Source organism: Heterodontus francisci, chromosome 3 (genome assembly GCF_036365525.1).
Source record: "Heterodontus francisci isolate sHetFra1 chromosome 3, sHetFra1.hap1, whole genome shotgun sequence".
In the NCBI taxonomy this organism is placed as follows: domain Eukaryota; kingdom Metazoa; phylum Chordata; class Chondrichthyes; order Heterodontiformes; family Heterodontidae; genus Heterodontus; species Heterodontus francisci.
Window position 1 is genome coordinate 29,225,700 of NC_090373.1, and position 18,366 is coordinate 29,244,065.

General features: G+C 43.8%; 1 protein-coding gene across 4 annotated transcripts in view; it reads right to left on the minus strand.

Annotated features, from left to right (window-relative positions):
• arid4b (AT-rich interaction domain 4B) overlaps positions 1 to 18,366 on the minus strand; it is a 201,097-nt gene that overhangs the window by 121,181 nt on the left and 61,550 nt on the right. For 3 of the 4 annotated variants that reach the window (XM_068020532.1, XM_068020502.1, XM_068020522.1), the window contains exons 6-8: positions 5,705 to 5,784; positions 5,525 to 5,616; positions 392 to 445 (exon numbers count right to left, since the gene is read on the minus strand). In XM_068020532.1, coding sequence (XP_067876633.1) covers positions 392 to 445; positions 5,525 to 5,616; positions 5,705 to 5,784 — 226 coding nt within the window. The remainder of the gene's footprint in view (positions 1 to 391; positions 446 to 5,524; positions 5,617 to 5,704; positions 5,785 to 18,366) is intronic. The other variant, XM_068020511.1, reaches the window with a different exon arrangement.

The window sequence follows — 18,366 nt, forward strand, 5'->3', positions numbered from 1 at the left end:
ACTCAAATATCACATCATCTCTGATTTTAAAAGTGCAAATGATGCACCATTTGTTTGTATTTGCAGTTTTATATATTCAATATATATTCCATAGTATTTTTTTGTGAAACTGAGAACCTGCCAAAACAAACCCCTAAAACATGCTAGTGATTATTTTTAGCATAATACAACCACAACGCTTCGACCCTGCTAATTCGCTCCAGGAATTTGATCAACTCAGTGATTTGAAAAAGTAGTCCAAAGACAAACATTTTGCATGCAATGAGAGTTTTACGACTGTGCTGAAAACCACATCCGTGGAGCAAAAGTGCAACACAGGTATATCTTTACCAAGAGTAACCTTTTGTGTCAGAGAACATTGCACTAGTTTCAAAATTAAATTTTTGTTTACCTTTTTAATTGAACTGGACGGTCACACTTTGAGCTGCTACTTTCAGCTTTATATCTGCATTTAATGGCAAAGATCGAGCTTTCAGAAATGGATTAGACAAAAATCATTCCCAAATGATAGAGGTCATTCCCGCGAGTCCATCAGTGACTTTGGGATGTTGCTCAGGAGCCTTAATGCACATAATCCCAAAGCCCTGCATTTTGAAAGATAACAGCACTGATGTGTATGTATTTACCAAATTAAACTGAGTGACATAGAAAGTGCTCTCGGAATTGAGCGCTCAATAGTTTGATCTTCAATTTCTTCAAAACCTAGCAGGCTGGAAGATAATTATGCTGAAAATGATTGCCTTTAATAACACAAGAATTAAGTTATGATCAAAGATCAAGAATATGTATTTTACTGCAAAAACAGTTTACAAACAAACAAATCTAAATGTAAAAAGGTGGAGCTATCACAAAAATCCTATAACCTCCTCTTGAATTTGAACCCTTATCCAGCTATGCTCATGATTTGAAAGACCAGAACAAAAACAGGAAATACTGTAAACTTTCAGCAATTGCGCAGAGATGAGGCAAGTCAAAATTTCAAAAATGGACCGTTCTTCAGAACTGGAAGATCTTTTAAATGGACAGCAGAATTCAAAGGGGAAGGGGAAAATACATGCACATATATAACAGATGGTTTAAAAAGCAGAAGTAATATTAGCACACGGCATGAGGAGGCATATGGAGTGAAATTACAGAAATAAAAGACATTAATGAAACCAGAGAAGGAGCGAGTATTAAGGAGCTGGGGGATAAGGTAGGTAGAAATGGAAGCTGAAAAAAACTGAGTAAGTGGAGCAGACGCCAGAAGCCCAGAAGACTCCACATCTGAAACAACAGCATGTCCACTCTCTCCACAGATGCTGTCTGATCTGCTGAGATTTTTCAGAAATTTTAGTTTCACTTTCACCATTTGCAGTTTTGTTTTGTTTTTGGTTCATGCGTGAAACTGACCCATGTTAGTTTGCAATTTTGATGGGTCCCCCATTGTAAATGTCAAAGGCAAATACTAATTGCACAATTAATAGAAAATTCCATATTCTCAAAAAATGTTTTCATTTCTTAGAAGAATCCCAGGGTCCTGTTTCACAGATGCTTAAGCCACACAGAAGACACTTTACTACATCTAAAGAACAACCAGCTCCCCAGTACCCATGAGGACCACCTTTGTCAGACCCTGCAACACATGCAGAGCCTCGCTCATGACAAACAGAGGTGTCAGAGAATCATGGAAGTCTTAGCTCCTTCACCAACCCGTGCTCATGAAGCTTCACACTGGCAGTGAATTCGAGCAATTGCCTACGTTATGTAACAAATCAGCTTCGATAATGGTATGGAGTACATACACGCACTGGAAAATCTGAGCTCATAACATTTATTTAGAGATACAGTCCCTGCTGCTTATAACGGATGAGTTGGTGTCAACATGATTTGTCTGGTATTAGTGGTGCCCAACATAACAAACAAACCATGGTGTGAAGTACTGGAGGCATAAAAGAACTTGGGGTATTTCTGTTTAGCACATAGAGGTTAATTCAGAAGCCCACACTGATGAATTATGAACATAGGAACAGGAATAGGCCAGTCAATCCCTCTGGCCTGTTCCGCCATTCAATTATATCATATTGATCTGTATCCTAACTCCATCTACCCGCTTGGTTATGTATCCCTTAACACCCTTGCCTAACAAAAAAAAATCAATCACAGTTTTGAAATTTTCAATTTATCCCAAGCCTCAACAGCTTTTTGGGGAAAGAGTTCAAGATTTCCACTTACCTTGATGTGAAGAAGTGCTTCCTGACATCAACCCTGAATGGCCTAGCTCTAATTTTAAGGTTGCACCTTAGATCAATCAACTTTGCTGAGATTAAAGCCCTAGAACCGCCAGACATCTATAGGAGGGGGAGTTCATCAGGACAGATATGTGCACTCTTATCTTAAAAACAGAGCCAGAATTCCTCACCTCAAATTTTTGTTATTTATAAGTTGGATCGTATTTAACTACTATATGTTACATTGACGGAAAAAAAATTAGCCCATGCAAGCTCATTCCAAACTATAAAACAGAGCCAGAGGTGCCCAGCTCAGAAAGCCAGTCGGAAACAGTGGGAGGAATCTGGGAGGCCGCAGGGCAGTGTGGTGGTTAGCATTAGGACTTACTGGCAGGTAATTGCACATTAACTGCCCGAAATAGCTGACCCATTTAATAGTGTTCAAGTAGCACCTCTGTAATTCACATCATTCATATCATAGCAAGTAGTTAGCACCATTTGCCCACTATAGGTGGGTGCCCGCAATAAATGGGTTTGGTGCGAATGGTGGGGACTCTTGTATCATTTGCTGATTGTGTTGGAACGCTTGAGAAACCAGTGGGTGCTTCAATGCTGCTGGTTGGATCCCTCACTATACTCCATTATCGAGCCAACTTGGGTTACACAGGGAGCAGAGACAAAGGCATTTCCTTTCAGGGGGAACAGGTCAACAAAAAAAAACTGCAGCTCTAAGATCTTCACCTGTTACTAGCATAAGCCCTTGCTTGCCAATACAGCAGCATGGGTGGTGCTGCCTTCTTGCTCTATGTGATCATTGTAGAGTATAAAATGGAAACAAACTGCAACAGAAAAAAGGATTGGTCACAGACGTGTGGATTTCTCCAAATTTGCAGTGATCCTCCCGAAGAAGAGACAGGGAAAATACTGCCTCAGGTAAACTTCAATTCTACAAATGAGTTACGTATGATAGCCTTAAATAAATGGGCGTGAAAGAGACTACGGACTACAAGATCTTGTGAGAAGAATTAACATTGCTGTTTAAATGTAGAGAAAAGTTCTTGAGCATAAAAATTTTGTTTGACAACTGTCACTACTGTGATGAGTCTTTTGGGTAGTTCTGTTGCTCTCCTACAGTGAAAGACAATGCACTGAAAATGGATCGGGGACTTGAACGTTTCAAACATGGTTGGTTAATCAGGGCATTCGCTGTGATAGATTGACCACCGGCATCTTTGTCTTGTTCAGGGATGCTAGCAAATTCGGGAACTTCTGATCTTTTACATTACTCTTGATAAATAGAAAACATAAGGCAGGCTGGGGATGCAGTGTGGCCACAATGCAGTCCCTTTCAGCTCTGGGATTAGTGTCTGACTCCAGTCCAGACAAATGCAGTTAAAAATCTTATCATTCTCATGACTGCAACAAATAAGAAAGTGTTAACCCAGTTCTTTGTCAATGTGACTTGGATTGGGTTAACAACGACTGTCATTTCTATACCTTAACTTAGTAAAACAGCCCAAGGCGCTTCACACACAAAATCTGACACCGAGCCACATAAGGAGATATTAGAATGGGTGACCAAAAGCTTTGTGAGGAGTGTTTATAGGAGGAGAAAGAGGTGAGAGATTGAGGAGGGAAATTCAAGAGATAAGGGTCCAGGCCGCTGAAGGCACAGCCACCAACAGCGGAGCAAGGAACAAGAGGCCAGAACTGGAGCAGCGCAGATATTTCAGGTTGGAGAGCTGGAGGAGATTACAGAGACAGAGTCATATACGGCACAGAAGGAGATAGGGAGGGGGCGAGGCCATAGAGCAATTTGAAAACAAAGATGAGAATTTTAAATTTGAGACATTGGTTTAAAACATTCAGTTGGAACAAACAAGAGGAAGCTTTGTTTAGCATCTGGTCATTTTGTGCCTGATTTATGAGTGACAGGAGCTGATTCCAGCTGCAAAATCTGAAGAATGTTCTGTTCCTAACACTGGCAGAATTCTCTGGAATCAACACAAAAAATATAATGAAACACCAGGCTGGGATTTTTTTTATTCGTTCTTGGGATGTGAGCATCGCTGGCAAGGCTAGCATTTACTGTCCATCCTTAATTGCCCTTGAGAAGGTGCTGGTGAGCCGCCATCAGTCAGTTGTTAGCACTCTCGTGTCTGAGTCACAAGGTTGTGGGTTGAAGTCCCACTCCACAATTTGAGCACAAAGAACCAGGCTGACGCTCCAGTGCAGAATTGAGGGAGTGCTGCACTGTCGGAGGTGCCATCTTTTGGATGAATCCTTAAACCGAGGCCTCATTTGCCTTTTCAGGTGGACGTAAAAGATCCTATGACACTATTTCAAAGAAGAGCAGGGGAGTTCTCCCCAGTTTCCTGGCCAATATTTATCCCTCAAGCAACATCACAAAAATAGATTATCGGGTCATTATCTGCTGTTTGTGGCAGCTCGCTGTGTGTAGATTGGCGTCTGCATTTCCTACAACACAGCAGTGATTATGCTTAAAAAAGTACTTCATTGACTGTAAAGCGCTTTGAGACATCTGGTGGTTGTGAAAGGTGTTATATAAATGCAAGTGTTTCTTTATGTTGAACCTGATGCTGCTGCAGTTAAGCTTTTGCGCTGAATCAGTCTTGGATGTGCTGGTGTGTCTTCATTCACTTCTGTACCATTATAGCATGTAACTAGGCTAAACTTTAAATGTGAATTCTCCTTTTATGTAAATACTAATCAACCTCCAATGGTGTTGCAATTATACCATCCCACCTGTTGCGGCATTGCACTGTCTCTGTTCGCAGGAGAGCACAATTATCGCATGACAGGTTTACATGGATAGTTTACAAGTGAGAACGCAGGAATTTATAATAGAAAAATGTTCGTAGGAGGTATGCATAGTTGTATAATTTTTAATATTATATTTTTCTAAACATTTATTAATATAACTATGCAGTGGCATTTTTACAAGGTAGGTCTAATACTAGTCCAGATGCTTTGCTAAATGGGCAGTCATTTACAAATAGCAGTACTCTGGGATTTTTAAAAAACAGCGTTACTTTGGTAACAGAAAGTTATTTTTCACAGTACGCTTAAGGGCAACAAGGACTCAGAAAAGATTATTTTTGAAATCCAGCAAAAAGATTTTTAAAATTAAGGAGAACCTCATGTAACAGGGAAAATAAAATCTTCCATCTAGGTCAGGCATAAAGGATGTAGAGAATTAAATTCTACATATACAAATTCACTCATAAAAAGGCTGGGATGTCTTATTATTCATCTTCACGTTCCACAGCTATGCAGGACAAGTTATCACTCACAGTGGATTGGACCTTCTTCCTCGGTTGGACTTCTTTCCAATGACAGGGGTGCCAAAGTGTTCTGGGTTAGTAAGAGGCAACTGGTCAAGCGTCTAAAACATCAAGCAAAACACAGGTTATTGTTTCCATAGAAAACACAGCACAAAATAGACACTGGTGATGCTTCATTTCTCCACTAACCTCACTCTCTGCAAAGTGTCTCTCTCCTTTCAAGCAGAGTGAAGTCCGTCTCAAAGTTCTCTCATCCCCATCATCGAAAACTGTAAACAGATACACCACTGGTCAGGTGAATTACTGCAAAGGGATAAATTTTTGTGAGTAGAGAGGCAAAAACTCCACTTGCCCCAATAGTTTTGGAAAAAAACTCACAAATATTGATCATCCCAGAGCACTGCTATTTGAAAATGACTGCTCATTTAGCAAATCATCTGGGAAAGCATTAGGGATGTCAGGTTCATTGCCGCCATTGTTGACGCTCATCTCTAATCCAACCAATCCCCATCCCAAGCACATAAGAACAGGTCATTCAGCCCCTCGAGCTTGTTCAGTCAGTGAGATCATGACTGATCTGTATCCATAAGAACATAAGAAATAGGAACAGGAGTAGGCTATTCAGCCCTTCGAGCCCGCTCTGCCATTCAACGAGATTATGGCTGATCTTCTACTTCATCACCACTTTCCTGCGTTATCCCTATAACCCTTGATGTTCTTAAATATGCAGAAATCTATCGATCTCAGTCTTGAACATAATCAATGACTGAGCTCCCACAGCCCTCTGGGGTACAGAATTGCAAAAATTCACCACCCTCTGAGTGAAGAAATTCCTCCTCGTCTCAGTGTTAAGTGGCCTGTCCCTTATTCTGAGACTGCGTCCCCTGGTTCTTGACTCACCAGCCTGGCGAATCATCCTTCCTGCATCGAGCCCTGTAAGAAGTTTGTATGCTTGAATGAGATCACCTCTCATTCTTCTAAACTCCAGAGAATAAAGGCCCAGTCTACGTAATCTTTTCTCATAGGACAATCCCTCTATCCCAGGAATTAGTTTGGTGAACCTTCGTTGCACTCCCTCTATGACAAATATATCTTTCCTTAGGTAAGGAGATCAAAACTGCACACCATACTCCAGGTCCAGTCTCACCAAGGTTCTATCAAATTGCAGTAAGACATCTTTACTCCTATACTCAAATCCTCTTGTAATGAAGGCCAACATACCATTTGCCTTCTTAATTGCTTGCTGTTACCTGCATGTTAACTTTCAGTGACTCATGAACAAGGACACCCAAGTCCCTTTGAAGTTTAACACTTCCCAGCCTCTCACCATTTAAGAAATACTCTGTATTTCTGTTTTTCCTACCAAAGTGGATAACCTCACATTTCTCCACATTGTATTCCATCTGCCAAATTTTTGCCCACTCATTTAGCCTCTCCAAATCTCTTTGAAGCATTTTTGCATCCTCCTTATAACTCACACTTCCACCTAGTTTTGTGTCATCTGCAAACTTGGAAATATTATATGGAATCCCTACATCCAAATCATTGATGTGGATTGTGAATAGCTGGGGCCCAAGCACTGATCCTTGTGGTACCCCCACTAGCCACCGCCTGCCAATCCGAAAATGACCCATTTATTCCTACTCTGTTTTCTGTTTGTTAACCAGTTCTCAATTCATGTCAGTATATTCCCCTAATCCCATGTGCTCTAATTTTGTTTACCAACCTCTTGTGTGGGACCTTACTGAACGCTTTCTGAAAATCTAAATATACCACATCATCCGGTTCCCCCTGTCTATTCTGCCAGTTACCTCCTCAGAAAACTCCAACAGGTTTGTTAAACATGATTTCCCTTACATAAATCCATGTTAACTCTGCCCAATCCTACCATTATTTTCTAAGTTAATAGATTCTAGCATTTTCCCTACACTGATGTTAGGCTATCAGGTCTGTAGATCCCTGTTTTCACTCTCCCTTCTTTCTTAAATAGTGGGGTCACATTTACCATCTACCAATCTGAAGGAACCATTGCAGAGTCTATAGAATTTTGTAAGATGACCACCAATGCATCTACTATCTCTACAGCCACTTCTTTCAACACTCTGGGATGTAGATCACCAGGTCCAGGGGATTTATCTATTTTAAGTTCATTAATTTCTCTAGTACTTTTTTTAAACTAATATTAATATCTTGCAGTTCCACGTTTACACTAGTCTTAGATTCTCCATTATACCTGGGAGGCTTTTAGTATTTTCCTCTGTGAAGACACCAAGTATTTGTTTAGTTTCTCTGCCATTTCCTTATTCCCTATTATAAATTCTCCTGACTCTGCTTGTAATGGACCCACATTTGTCTTTGTTAATCTTTTCCTTTTTACATACCTACAGAAGTTTTAACAGTCCGTTTTTATGTTTTTCGTTAGTATTCCATTTACCCACCATGGCTCCGTAACCCTTAACGCCCTCGTCTAGCAAAAACATATCACTCTCAGATTTAAAATTAATTGAGCTAACATCTACTGCTTTTTGGTGTGAGAAAGTTACACACTTCTATCACCCAATGTTTGAAGATGTGTTTCCTAATTTCTCTCCTTAAATGACCTGGCTTTGATTGAAAGGTTATGTCCTCTTGTCTTAGACTCCACCATCAGCATTAACAGTTTCTATCAATCTTATCGATTCCTTTCAAAATCCTAAAAGCCTCCAGCAAATCACCCCTAAACTTCCATATTCTAGGGAATGCAATCTCTCCTCATAATTTAACCTTTGTAGCCCTGGCAACATTCTGGTGAATCTGCGCTACACAACGTTCAAGAGTAATATACCCTTTGTAAGGTGCAGTGCTCTGAACTGTATACAGTGCTCAAGATGTAATCTAACCAGGGCTTTGCATAGTTGAAGAAAAACTTCCTCCCCTTTATGGTCTAGCCCTCTAGATATAAAGGCTAACATTCCATTAGTTTAAAAAAAATTTTTTTTGTACCTGGCCACTGATTTCTGAATATGGACCCCTAAATCTCTTTTGAACCTTCACTGTCCCCAGACTTTCACCATTTATAAAGGATTTGGATCTATCCTTTTTTTTGTCCCAAATGGATGACCTTACACTTACTGCGTTGAAATTCATCTGCCATAGTTTTGTCCACTCACTTAACCTATCAATGTCCCTTTATAATTTTATGCTTACAACTACATGATCATCTATGCCACTTGTCTTTATGCTATCGGCAAACTTGGATATATGGCTGTTCATTGTGTTCTCTAAGTCATTAATAAATATACTGAGGGATAGGATCTATTCCCATTTGGAAGAAAATGGGCTTATCAGTGATAGGCAACATGGTTTTGTGCAGGGAAGGTCATGTCTTACCAACTTAATAGAATTCTTTGAGGAAGTGACAAAGTTGATTGATGAGGGAAGGGCTGTAGATGTCATATACATGGACTTCAGTAAGGCATTTGATAAGGTTCCCCATGGTAGGCTGATGGAGAAAGTGAAGTCGCATGGGGTCCAGGGTGTACTAGCTAGATGGATAAAGAACTGGCTGGGCAACAGGAGACAGAGAGTAGCAGTGGAAGGGAGTTTCTCAAAATGGAGACGTGTGACCAGTGGTGTTCCACAGGGATCCGTGCTGGGACCACTGTTGTTTGTGATATACATAAATGATTTGGAGGAAAGTATAGGTGGTCTGATTAGCAAGTTTGCAGACGACACTAAGATTGGTGGAGTAGCAGATAGTGAAGGGGACTGTCAGAGAATACAGCAGAATATAGATAGATTGGAGAGCTGGGCAGAGAAATGGCAGATGGAGTTCAATCAGGGCAAATACGAGGTGATGCATTTTGGAAGATCCAATTCAAGAGTGAACTATACAGTAAATGGAAAAGTCCTGGGGAAAATTGATGTACAGACAGATTTGGGTGTTCAGGTCCATTGTTCCCTGAAGGTGGCAACGCAGGTCAATAGAGTGGTCAAGAAGGCATACGGCATGCTTTCCTTCATCGGACGGGGTATTGAGTACAAGGGTTGGCAGGTCATGTTACAGTAGTATAAGACTTTGGTTCGGCCACATTTGGAATACTGCGTGCAGTTCTGGTCGCCACATTACCAAAAGGATGTGGATGCTTTGGAGAGGGTGCAGAGGAGGTTCACCAGGATGTTGCCTGGTATGGAGGGCGCTAGCTATGAAGAGAGGTTGAGTAGATTAGGATTATTTTCATTAGAAAGACGGAGGTTGAGGGGGGACCTGATTGAGGTGTACAAAATCATGAGAGGTATAGACAGGGTGGATAGCAAGAAGCTTTTTCCCAGAGCGGGGGATTCAATTACTAGGGGTCACGAGTTCAAAGTGAGAGGGGAAAAGTTTAGGGGGGATATGCGTGGAAAGTTCTTTACGCAGAGGGTGGTGGGTGCCTGGAACGCGTTGCCAGCGGAGGTGGTAGACGCGAACACGATAGCGTCTTTTAAGATGTATCTAGACAGATACATGAATGGGCAGGAAGCAAAGAGATACAGACCCTTAGAAAATAGGCGACATGTTTAGATAGAGGATCTGGATCGGCGCAGGCTTGGAGGGCCGAAGGGCCTGTTCCTGTGCTGTAATTTTCTTTGTTCTCTTTGTTCTTTATAGTGAATAGTTAATGCCTCAGCACAGATTCTTGTGGTACACCACGAATCACTTCCTTCCAATTCAAGTACATAACCATAATCCTTGCTCTCTGTCTTCTACTGCCTAATTAATCTTCCAAGCAGGTCAATAATTTGCCTTTAATTCCATGTTTCTGAGTCAGAGGCCAAGAATTACATACAAATTAAAGTGCAGAAACAGGCCATTCATCCCAACTGGTCTATGCCTCTAGAAATTAATCCTGATCTTAATTTGATTTTTTAACGCCCTCTCTAAAATGTAAATGTTCTTTTTGCATTCTTGTTATGGACATTGTAACATGATTATGTTTTTAAAATTGTGATTTTTAAAAGTTTGAGAAGTCAGGTGACCTCATCAAATCTGCTTAAAGACAAGACAGAAATCTTGGTTACCAGGACTACAGAGAACACAGATCAAAGACTTTTTTTTTTAAAAGAAGAGACTGCAGGGGTATAACACCTGAGTGGGTTTCACACTCCCAGACTTTCAGATTGTAAACAAGGAGTCAGTGATTCTGAGAATGCAAATGTGCATGGCAGCTGCTAACACCTGGAAACAATGGAAAGCCTGGGTGGCTCTGTTGAAGCCAGACTTCTGAACATTGCATATTGGAAAAGGACAATGAGCCACTGACTTTTGATTCCAGATAAATTTAACAGATTTTCTGAAGGCAGTCAGGCTATAAGAAACCAGTACTGGCAGCCTCAGAGCAGGCTGTAGGACAGGAAGACAACCAGCAGTGCCAGCCTCAAGGGACAGAGAGGGAACACCTGCTCTCAGAGAAAACTGATAAAGCAAGAGGCTGCCAAGATTTGAACCTGTTTGGTTTGAAAGCTGAGGTTTGCGGAGATGTAAAAGACCACCAGGATCACCTTAATCACAGATGTCCAGGTCGAAAATGCTCGGAGAAGTGAACGAAGACGACACGGACTTTGAGAAAGGTCTGGGAAATCCAACCCATTGCAACTGGGAAGAATATGGGACTTCTAAGTGCAAAGGTTTCTCCATCAAAGAGGACTGTGTAATGTATAAGTGTGGTATGAAGTTTTCAAGTGTTTTAATAAGTTAAGAAAATATCCTTCTTTGTAATTTTGAATATCAGCGACTTACCAAGTACTATTTAGTTAAAGGGAATTCCTTATAGTTTAGATATTAAAGTTTTAAAACATGAAATCTTGTCATGTAATTCTTTAAATTGGTCTGGGGGTTCATATCTTGTATTTTAATGTTAATGATCTTTTTCTTATTCATTTCTTGGGATGTGGGCATCGCTGGCAAGGTCAGCATTTGTTGCCCATCTCTAATTGAGAAAATGCTGGTGAGCTGCCTTCTTGAATCACAGCAGTCCATCTGATGCGGGTACACCCACAGTGTTGTTAGGGAGGGAATTCCAGGATTTTGATCCAGCTGCAGTGAAGGAATGGTGCTATGTTTCCAAGTCAGGATGGTGTGCAGCTTGGAGGGGAACTTGCAGATAGTGGTGCTCCTATGTCTCTGCTGCCCTTGTCCCACTTGGTGGAAGAGATCGCGGATTTAGAAGGTGCTGTGGAGGCCTGGTGAGTTGCTGCAGTGCAGCTTGTAGATGGTACACACTGCTGCTACTGTGCATCAGTGTTGGAGGGAGGTGGATGGGCTGCAGACCAAGCGGGCTGCTTTGTCCTGGATGGGTTCGAGCTTCCTGAGTATTGTTGTAGCCGCAATCATCCAGGCAGGTATTCCATCATGTTCCTGATTTGTGCCTTGTAGATGATAGACAGGCTTTGGGGAGACAGGAGATGGGTTACTTGACACAGAATTCCTAGCCTCGGACCTGCTTTTGTAGCCACAGTATATATATCGCTGCTTCAGTTCAGTTCTGGTCAACGGTAATCCCCCACAATCAACATCCTGGGGGGTTAAGAGATGGTAATGCCGTTGAATATTGCGGGGAGATGATTAGATTCGTTCTTGTTTGAGATAGTCATTTCCCGGCACCTGTGTGGTGTGAATGTAACTTGCCATTTATCAGCCCAAGCCTGAATGTTGTCCAGGTCTTGCTGCATATGGACACAGACTGCTTCAGTATCTGAGGAGTTATGAATGGTACCGTACATCGTATAATCAACAGTGAGCGTCCCCACTTCTAACTTATGGATGGAGGGAAGGTCATTGATGGAGCAGCTGCAGATGGTTGGGCCTAGGACACATCTCTGAGGAACTCCTGCAGCAATATCCTGGGCCGAGATGATTGGCCTCCAACAATCTTCCTTTGTGTTAGGTGTGACTCCAACCACTGGTGAGTATCCCCCCTGATTCCCACTGACTTCGATTTGGCTAGGGCTCCTTGATGCCACCCTCGTTCAAATGTTGCCTCTATGTCAAGGGCAATCACTCTCACCTCACCGAGGTCATAACATTCTTTAGTGCCACATCCCTCCAACCCTGTCCTTGGATCAGTAATTAGTTCAAGCTAACCTAGTCCTTCTTTGTATAAATTCTGGAGTCAATAATAACTGAAATAACAACTGCGATTATTATTGTTAATTTATGAATATAACGGGGCTCAACCCAACTGATCAAAAATACAGTGTCTGTTATCACTGCTTCCCGATGATTAGCTGCATGAGTTTCCAAGCTACAAGCAGCTTGCAACTTTTACCGCCCAGCCCATTCAAAACCAAACAGAATGGTGAGCTCCCTCACATGTAGGCAAGTCGTGCATTCCTAGAAGGTACGAGGCGGTGACTGAAAGAACCTCTCTCCTCCCTAAAGGCAGCTCAAGAAACATGGATTCTGTTCAGTTTACATTTTATTCAAAGCATCAGGAAATGCAGCAGTTGACATGACAGGGTTGAGCCAGACACCTTCAGCTCATGACTCCTGTTAATCACCAGCTGAAGTAACTTGCACACAATCCTTAGATCTGCGCCCCCTTCCCCCAAAAAGCCCTAGGCAAATCCATTTATACCTTGTTAACACTCATGGACCTTTCTTTCATGCCACTCGCATGACCCTCGTGCACTTTCTTTAGACCCCATACGCTGTCAGATACCCTACATACACTAGTACATCTTTGTTATGCCTTTACATTCTTGGTTACTCTGTATACACCCTGTACATCCTCGCTAGCCTGTGTACACCCTGTACATCCTCGGTTACCCTGTGTAAAACGTTCTTAAAAAAAATTCATTCATGGGATGTGGGCGTCGCTGGCTAAGCCAGCATTTATTCCCCATCCCTAAATGCACTTGAAAGGTGGTGATGAGCTGCCTTCCTGAACCACTGCAGTCCATGTGGGGTAGGTATGCCCACAGTGCTGTTAAGTAGGGAGTTCCAGGATTTTGAGCCAGCGACAGTAAAAGAACGGCGACATAGTTCCAATACAAAACAGAGCTAAGCGATCCCATAACCAACGGATCAGATCTAAGCTCTGCAGTCCTGCCACATCCAGCCGTGAATGGTGGTGGACAATTAAACAATTAACTGGAGGAGGTGGCTCCACAAATATCCCCATCCTCAATGATGGGGGAGCCCAGCACATCAGTGCGAAAGATAAGGCTGAAGCATTTGCAACAATCTTCAGCCAGAAGTGCCGAGTTGATGATCCATCTCGGCCTCCTCCTGAATTCCCCAGCATCACAGATGCCAGACTTCAGAGAATGCAATTCATTCCGCGTGATATCAAGAAACGACTGATGGCACTGGATTCTGCAAAAGCTATGGGCCCTGACAATATTCCGGCAATAGTACTGAAGACCTGTGCTCCAGAACTTGCCGTGCCCGTAGCCAAGCTGTTCCAGTACAGCTACAACACTGGCATCTACCCGGCAATGTGGAAAATTGCCCTGTACACAAAAAGCAGGACAAGATCAACCCGGCCAACTACCGCCCCATCAGTCTACTCACAATCATCAGTAAAGTGATAGAAGGTGTCATCAACAGTGCCATCAAGCGGCACTTGCTTAGCAATAACCTGCTCAGTGACACTCAGTTTGGGTTCCGCTAGGGCCACTCAGCTCCTGACCTCATTACAGCCTTGGTTCAAACATGGACAAAAGGCCTGAACTCAAGAGGATGGTGAGAGTGACTGCCCTTGACATCAAGGCAGCATTTGACCAAGTATGGCATCAAGGAGCCCTAGCAAAACTGAGGTCAATGGGAATCAGGGGGAAAACTCTCCGCTGGCTGGAGCCATACCTAGCACAAAGGAAGATGGTTGTGGTTGTTGGAGGTCAATCATCTGACCTCCAGGACATCACTGCAGGAGTTCCTCAGGGTAGTGTCCTCGGCCCAACCATCTTCAGCTGCTTCATCAATGACCTTCCTTCAATCATAAGGTCAGAAGCGGGGCTGTTCACTGATGATTGCACAAAACTCAGCACCATTCATGACTCCTCAGATACTGAAGCAGTCAGTGTAGAAATGCAGCAAGACCTGGACAATATCCAGGCTTGGGCTGATAAGTGACTAGTAACATTCGCGCCACACAAGTGCCAGGCAATGACCATCTCCAACAAGAGAGAATCTAATCATCTCCCCTTGACATTCAATGGCATTACCATCGCTGAATCCTCCCACTATCAACATCCTCGGGGCTACCATTGACCAGAAACTGAACTGGAGTAGCCATATAAATACCATGGCTACAAGAGCAGCTCAGAGGCTAGGAATCCTGAGGCGAGTAACTCACCTCCTAATTCCCCAAAGCCTGTTCACACCATCCTGACTTGGAACTATATCGCCGTTCCTTCACTGTCGCTGGGTCAAAATCCTGGAACTCCCTTCCGAACAGCACTGTGGTTGTACCTACCCCACATGGACTGCAGCAGTTCAAGAAGGCAGCTCACCACCACTTTCTCAAGGGCAATTAGGGATGGGCAATAAATGCTGGCCTGGCCAGCGACGCCCACATCTCATGAATGAATTTAAAAAAAATTCAGGATAGTGTGTGACTTGGAGGGTTCCCATGCATTTGCTGCCCTTGTCCTTCTAGTTGGTAGAGGTCATGGATTTGGAAGGCTCTGTCTAAGGAGCCTTGGTGCGTTGCTGCTGTGCATCTTGTAGATGGTACACACTGTTGCCACAGTGCATCGATGGTGGAGGGAGTGAATGTTTGAGGATGGGATGCCAATCAAGCGGGCTGCTTTTGTCCTGGATCGTGTCAAGCTTCGAGTGTTGTTGGAGCTGCACCCATCCAAGCAAGTGGAGAGTATTCCATCACACTCCGGACTTGTGCCTTGTAGTTGGTGAACAGGCTTTGGGGAGTCAGGAGAGGAGTTACTCGCCGCAGGATTCCTAGCCTCTGACCTGCTCTTGTAGCCAAGGTATTTATATGGCTACTCCAGTTCAGTTTCTGGTCAATGGTAGCCCCGAGGATGTTGATAGTGGGAGGATTCAGCGATGGTAATGTCATTGAATATCAAGGGGAGATGATTAGATTCTCTCTTGTTGGAGATGGTCATTGCCTGGCACTTGTGGCGCGAATGTTACTTGCCACTTATCAGCCCAAGCCTGGATATTGTCCAGGTCTTGCTGCATTTCTACATGGCCTGCTTCAGTATCTGAGGGGTCGTGAATGGTGCTGAACATTGTGCAATCATCAGCGAACATCTCCATTCTGACCTTATGACAGAAGGAAGATCATTGATAAAGCAGCTGAAGATGGTTGGGCCTAAGACACTACCCTGAGGAACTTCTGCAGTGATGTCCTGGAGCTCAGATGATTGACCTCCAACAAATACAACCACCTTCCTTTGAGTTAGGTATGACTCCAACCAGCGGAGAACTTTCCCCCTGATTCCCATTGACTCTAGTTTTGCTAGGGCTCCTTGATGCCATACTCAGTCAAAAGCTATCTTGATGTCAAGGGCAGTCACTCTCTCACCACTTGAGTTCAGCCCTTTTGTCCATGTTTGAACCAAGGCTGTGATGAGGTCAGGAGCTGAGTGGCCCTAGCGGAACCCAAACTGAGTGTCACTGAGCAGGTTATTGCTAAGCAAGTGCTGCTTGATGGCACTGTTGATGACACCTTCTATCACTTTACTGATGATCCAGAGTCGACTGATGGGATGTTAATTGGCCGGGTTGGACTTGTCCTGCTTTTTGTGTACAGGACATACCCGGGCAATTTTCCACATTGCCGGGTAGATGCCAGTGTTGTAGCTGTACTGGAACAGCTTGGCTACGGGCACGGCAAGTTCTGGAGCACAGGTCTTCAGTACTATTGCCGGAATATTGTCAGGGCCCATAGCCTTTCCAGTATCCAGTGCCATCAGTCGTTTCTTGATAATCACACGGGGTGAATCGAATCGGCCGAAGTCTGGCATCTGTGATGCTGGGGAATTCAGGAGAAGGCCGAGATGGATCATCAACTCGGCACTTCTGGCTGAAGATTGCTGCAAATGCTTCAGCCTTATCATTCGCACTGATGTGCTGGGCTCCCCCATCATTGAGGATGGAGATATTTGTGGAGCCACCTCCTCTAGTTAGTTGTTTAATTGTCCACCACCATTCACGGCTGGATGTGGCAGGACTGCAGAGTTTAGATCTGATCCATTGGCTATGGGATCGCTTAGCTCTGTCTATTGCATGCTACTTATGCAGTTTGGCACGCAAGTAGTCCTGGGTTGTAGCTTCACCAGGTTGACACCTCATTTTGAGGTATGCCTGGTGCTGCTCCTGGCATGCCCTCCTGCACTCTTCATTGAAACAGGGTTGGTCTCCTGGCTTGATGGTAATGGTAGAGTGGGGGATATGCCAGGCCATGAGATTACAGATTGTGGTTGAGTACAATTCTGCTGCTGCTGATGGCCCACAGCGCCTCATGAATGCCCAGTTTTGCATTGCTAGATTTGTTTGAAATCTATCCCATTTAGCACGGTGATAGTGCCACACAACACAATGGACCGTATCCTCAATGTGAAGGCGGGACTTCGTCTCCACAAGGACTGTGCAGTTGTCACTCCTACCAATACTGTCATGGACAGATGCATCTGCGTAAGGTAGATTGGTGAGGACGAGGTCAAGTATGTTTTTCCCTCTTGTTGGTTCCTTCACCACCTGCCGCAGACCCAGTCCAGCGGCTATGTCCTTTAGGACTCGGCCAGCTGGGTCAGTAGTGGTGCTACTGAGCCACTCTTGGTGATGGACACTGAAGTCCCCCACCCAGAGTACATTCTGCGCCCTTGCCACCCTCAGTGCTTCCTCCAAGTGGTGTTCAACATGGAGGAGTACTAACTCATCAGCTGAGGGAGGGCGATAGGTGGTAATCAGCAGGAGGTTTCCTTGCCCATGTTTGACCTGATGCCATGAGATTTCATGGGGTCCGGAGTCGATGTTGAGGACTCCCAATGCAACTCCTTCCCTACTGTATACCACTGTCCCGTCACCTCTGCTGGGTCGGTCCTGCCAGTGGGACAGGACATACCCGGGGACGGTGATGGTGGTGTCTGGGATATTGTATGTAAGGTATGATTCCGTGAGTATGACTATGTCAGGCTGTTGCTTGACTAGTCTGTGGGACAGCTCTCCCAACTTTGGCACAAGCCCCCTGATGTTAGTAAGGAGGACTTTGAAGGGTCGACAGGGCTGGGTTTGCCGTTGTCGTTTCCAGTGCCTAGGTCGATGCCAGACGGTCCGTCCGGTTTCATTCCTTTTTATTGACTTCGTAGTGGTTGGATACAACTGTGGGTCTGGAGTCACATGTCGGCCAGACCAGGTAAGGACAGCAGATTTCCTTCCCTAAAGGACATTAGTGAACCAGATGGGTTTTTACAACAATCGACAATAGTTTCATGGCCATTAGACTAGCTCTTAATTCCAGATTTATTAATTGAATTCAAATTGCACCTTCTGCTGTGGTGGGATTCGAACCCATGTCCCCAGAGCAACACCCTGGGTCTCTGGGTTTCTAGTCTAGCGACAATACCACTACGCCAACACCTCCCCAGTATATCCTCAGATACTCTCGTACACCCTCTACATCCTCTGATACCTTTCATATACCCAGTACATCTTCGGATACTTTCATATCCACTGCAGATAACATACCCTCTAATTTTTTCTGCAGTGCATGGGCAATTTGTTTAAGTGCAAGAGCCCTTTAAATTTTCTTGTCTGGCTGCATACGCACAGTAACTTAAACCAGCCAACTTCTGTGTGGCCTACACTGGAACTTTCGGGTTGTTGCATGGCCACGTAGCTTAGAGTGAACATTGCCAGCGGA